This window comes from Belonocnema kinseyi, chromosome 1 (assembly GCF_010883055.1).
Source record: "Belonocnema kinseyi isolate 2016_QV_RU_SX_M_011 chromosome 1, B_treatae_v1, whole genome shotgun sequence".
In the NCBI taxonomy this organism is placed as follows: domain Eukaryota; kingdom Metazoa; phylum Arthropoda; class Insecta; order Hymenoptera; family Cynipidae; genus Belonocnema; species Belonocnema kinseyi.
This window is the reverse complement of record NC_046657.1, coordinates 114,395,246-114,399,548: the sequence shown is the minus strand read 5'-3', so window position 1 is coordinate 114,399,548 and position 4,303 is coordinate 114,395,246. Positions and strand designations below refer to the sequence as shown.

The 4,303-nt window shown below is 32.8% G+C and overlaps 1 protein-coding gene across 1 annotated transcript; it reads right to left on the bottom strand.

Annotated features, from left to right (window-relative positions):
• Positions 1 to 496: 496 nt before the first annotated feature.
• Positions 497 to 2,698, bottom strand: LOC117179720 (lysosomal acid glucosylceramidase-like). The gene is made up of 6 exons (XM_033371766.1): positions 2,361 to 2,698; positions 1,850 to 2,112; positions 1,358 to 1,792; positions 1,079 to 1,158; positions 719 to 1,005; positions 497 to 616 (listed from the first exon to the last, which is right to left on the bottom strand). The coding sequence occupies exons 1-6, from the start codon at positions 2,696 to 2,698 to the stop codon at positions 514 to 516; spliced, it is 1,506 nt and encodes a 501-aa protein (XP_033227657.1). The 3' UTR covers positions 497 to 513.
• Positions 2,699 to 4,303: the final 1,605 nt, after the last annotated feature.

Sequence of the window (4,303 nt, the reverse complement as noted above, 5' to 3'; positions counted from 1 at the left end):
ACAAACAGCAGAACTTTGTAACTAGAAGAGATGAATTTCGTACTAAAAATACAATAGCAGAATGTGAATTAAAAAGAATGAACTTTTAACCAAAAATATTTGCATTTTCTTATTGGTTTTTGATCATTCATTTCGCATTTAAGCGAAAAACGAGAAAATGGTAACAAAAAAGTGACGAAAAAAATCGTCTTGGTGCAGGTGGATGACGATTCATCTGAAAAATCGACAATGCTTAAAATGAAAAAAAAAACAGTCTGTAAATTATGAATTTCACTCAGCTTTTCAAAATGAGCCTTTGAAACCTTTTTTGGTTGGCTGGTTAAATCTTTCGTTTTCTCCCTTGAATATCTCTTAAGTAAAATATAGAAATCTCCAATTTTCGGAATGTCTTTAGATGGTCCAATTCTGTTCATCGCACACATTTTGTTGATGGGACTTCGTATGGTTTATATTTTAAATTCGTAAGAATAATTAATTTTTATTCGGTTGGAAGCAATATCAAAATTCTCATCATTATGATTGATAAACAATTGTATTCAGAGATTTCTCTGGTAAATTTAAGTTGATGATTCCAGTTTTTGGGTTAATTATATCAACCTTTTGCGACCTTTCACTCCTAAAATGAAAAAAAACCTATTTATCATAAATAGTCTTGCGTATTAGAGTAGTAATAAAATACCATCTGGGGTATAACACATTATATTTTATCAGAACTTACCCATTATAAATCAAAACCACAGTTTTGTTATGTGGGGTCTCAAATGCTATAGAAGTCAGCGAATGGAATATTATCGAGCTTTCTTTGAGCTCGATCCTAACTGATCCGCGAGGCAAAAATCTGCTGAAATGGTGAATAATATAATAGAGTGGTTGTTTGAAAAATTCATCAGTCTCAGGATTGACGATAATTGAAGCATCTACAAAATTATTGACCCAATTGGGTCCTCCTACTTTGTTTAGGGCTAAGTTCCAGTCGACCCAGCCTGATGTCCAGTGATTCAAGTTCTAAAAAGATAAGAAGTTACTTTATATAAGTGCTGAAGTTACTATAATAACAAATTCAAAAATAGAGAAGCACCTGGAACATTTTTAGGACGTACTTCTCTCCTCTTCTCCAGTATCCTAAACGAACTTTTACAGTTTGCCAGGGAAAAGGTCCTGGAAAGAATTTCTTATGATAGACAATAAGGTGGAGAGAGAAAAAAACTTATTATTAGAACATTATACCCATTGAATTTGTAAAATTTCTTTCGGTACATCTAGAAGAATTCCAGAATATTCCAGAAATACGAAATAAATGCAGAACATTCTGCAACATTTTTAAATTAGGTTGTCTATCTAATTAGAAGCAACTCACCTTCACAAGCTTCCGACATTATTAAAATTTTTTCCGGATACTTTTGATGGGTTTGGTCCAATACAAAAGCTGGTACGATGATATCAGCATAATAGTGAAAGGCAATTCCACTAACAAATTTCTTAGCTTCTTTTTTTTTGAAGATCCGATCAACTAACCAAGGCAGAAAAATCTTCTGATCGTCCAAAGCCAGTATGATCGTTTCATTGTGCTGAGACTTCGTTAAAGAAGGGCCCAAATTATCGGCAATGAAAGTACCAACATCTTCTGACTTCCAGCCCATTGAATTAAAAGGAACTAATATCGAAATATACATCGTAAATGGTTCATTACCTGTAGATATCGCCCACATTTTGATATTATGTTTTTTATACTCGTTCATGAACTTAAGGAGATAATCGGTGTATAGTTGGAAGTACTTCTTTTTCAGGAAACCTGCAAAATGACAAATTAGTAATAATTATCTCCTAATCTTGATTGAGTTTGTTATACCATATCCGGTGTAATTATTGTTAGTTTTCATCCAAACAGGCGCTGTCCACGCTGCTGCCATGAACCTCAACTCTGGATTTAGATCAAGAGCTTTTTGCATCAGCGGAATTTTGTAGTTTATATCTTCTTGTGCAAGACTAAAGTTTTTTAGAAGAACGTCATTAGGGACGTCATCGTAGGTGTAAAATCTTGTAGAAAAATCGCTTCCACCAATAGGAATGCGAACTAAATTGTATCTGCTACCGGATTTGCTGAAGTAGGACCTAAAGAAGAGAATGAAAAAATAGCTAATATGGCATTGATGTAATATATTTGATAAAGATATTATATAGGACTAGATGGCTTTTTTTTAAAAACTAAGTAAATAGAAATTCTGAAATTTCCACTTAAGGATTATTAAATTCTTTATAATTGCAAAAACCTTCGGATAACACTTTAGCAAATTTATATTACAAATTTTTTTTAATTCCTAAGGCAATGTGTCCTTATAATACCTTAAGCTGTATCTTACTTCAGAAGCTTTTCTTGGGCCGCTAGGCTGAGGTTTCTGATATTGATGCCTGCAGAATCTGTGATGGATCCACCAAATCCTTGCAGCTTCTGATATCTCTTTGAGGAGTTTGGCCTCAGAATGATGGATGCTTTCTTCTTATCAGTAATCTGGCCTACAGTCAAGTCCATTCTTTGACCAGCTTGAGAGGAAACGTACCAGAGAAAAGTTCCAGCTTCTAAAGAAGTTTCGGGAGTGGAGTCGCAATAGGTGGAATTGCAGACGCAGACAGTGCTATCTTCTCCAAAATCCCGAGGAACACATTCATTAGCACCTGAAAGATTGCGTTGAACTTTCATTGTACAAATTTAAACTGTAAAATGATGATACCTATAGGGATGAACTGATAACTTCCAAGGTGAAATCAACAATTTCATTGTGGAAAGATTGGAATGAAGTTTATTTCGTTATATGTAATAACTTACCTACAGTACAAGTACACAATCCGATTAAAATTAGCATAATCATTCTTTTTAAGCATGTTATGATTTCACTGTCAGTCACTATTCGTAATGACCAATTTACATTTTTTGAACAAGTCATTATTTAGGTGAAATTGTTACTAACTATCTCAATATTCTCTCGAAAATCAACTAAATGATTTTGTCTAAGACCTAAGAGGATATAAGAAGGTGCAATCAGTTATAAAGAGTTTGGGAATCTGGTTGCATTTACCTGGATTAAGATATTATGATAAGAAAAGTTGACATTGATACATGAACATGATGCATCAGGCTTAATTCATTCTGCATTTTCATGGAAAAAGCAAAACTTATATTACATTAATATTGATACTACGAAATTGGACTTGCGTAAATTACAATTTTATCAAGTGGTACCTGGAAATTATCTGGAATTTTATAAATCAAACCCAAAAAATTTGAAACCCAGGAAATGACCAAGAATTCAATTTCACAACTGGGTTTCTTTTTGCGAGTGAATAATTTGAAAATAATCCATCTTCTAATCTGAGATTTATAATGTCTATCTACCCGCTTACATTTTTAATGTGGCATCAGATAACAATTGTTAATCGGACCTCTCACAATAAAAACTTGGAAAAATGTATGCTCCAAAAAGTAAATTCCAAGGGGCCATTCACTCTCGAATCAAGGGGGTTTAGTGTTTGAAATCGGTATGAAATCAAATGTAACAAGCATAACACTTTGTGACATGATCTGAAATCAGCACTATCTGAGTAGTTCTTTTCAAATGACATAAAATCAAGTGAAATCAGTAGAAATCTCTTGAACTATTCCGAAATCGTGAGCGAGTCAGTAGGAGTCAACGAGAGACTGTGAGCAATCACAAGCAGTCAAGCAAGCAATCAAAAGAGTAGTCATTACATTCAGCTCGCCACGCTTTTCTTCGTCGCTTCGCCCGGCCCTCTACGGTTTATTTGCGCACGGTTAGCTGTTTTATTCCAGGACAAAAATTCCCGGTCATTTCCCGGCGTTTTCCCGATTCACAACAATTTTTGACGGTCATTGACATTGAAGGATTCGAACTCTTGAACATAAAAATGTTATCATTTTGAAGATATAAAAACTGAAATTCAAATTAAAGCACACAAAGAGGTACTATTTTAAATTTTCAACTTTTAAAATTATCATATACAATTTTTTTATTGAAACACTCAATAATTTACGCATATAAAATGGAAGCTTCTGATACATTGGAAGTGAAAAATTGAAAATTAATGCCATTATATTGTAAAATTAAAAAATTTAAACTCTCATAAAGTATAGAGTTCGAAGATATTTTTAAATCCTAGTTATCATATTCAATTCCGAAAAAATAAAAATTAAACGATTATAATTTTTTAACTGAAATTCTTTTTAATAGAATATAATTTTATTTTATTTTAGGTGGTAGAAGATTAATAATTGTTCAGTTTTTATTCA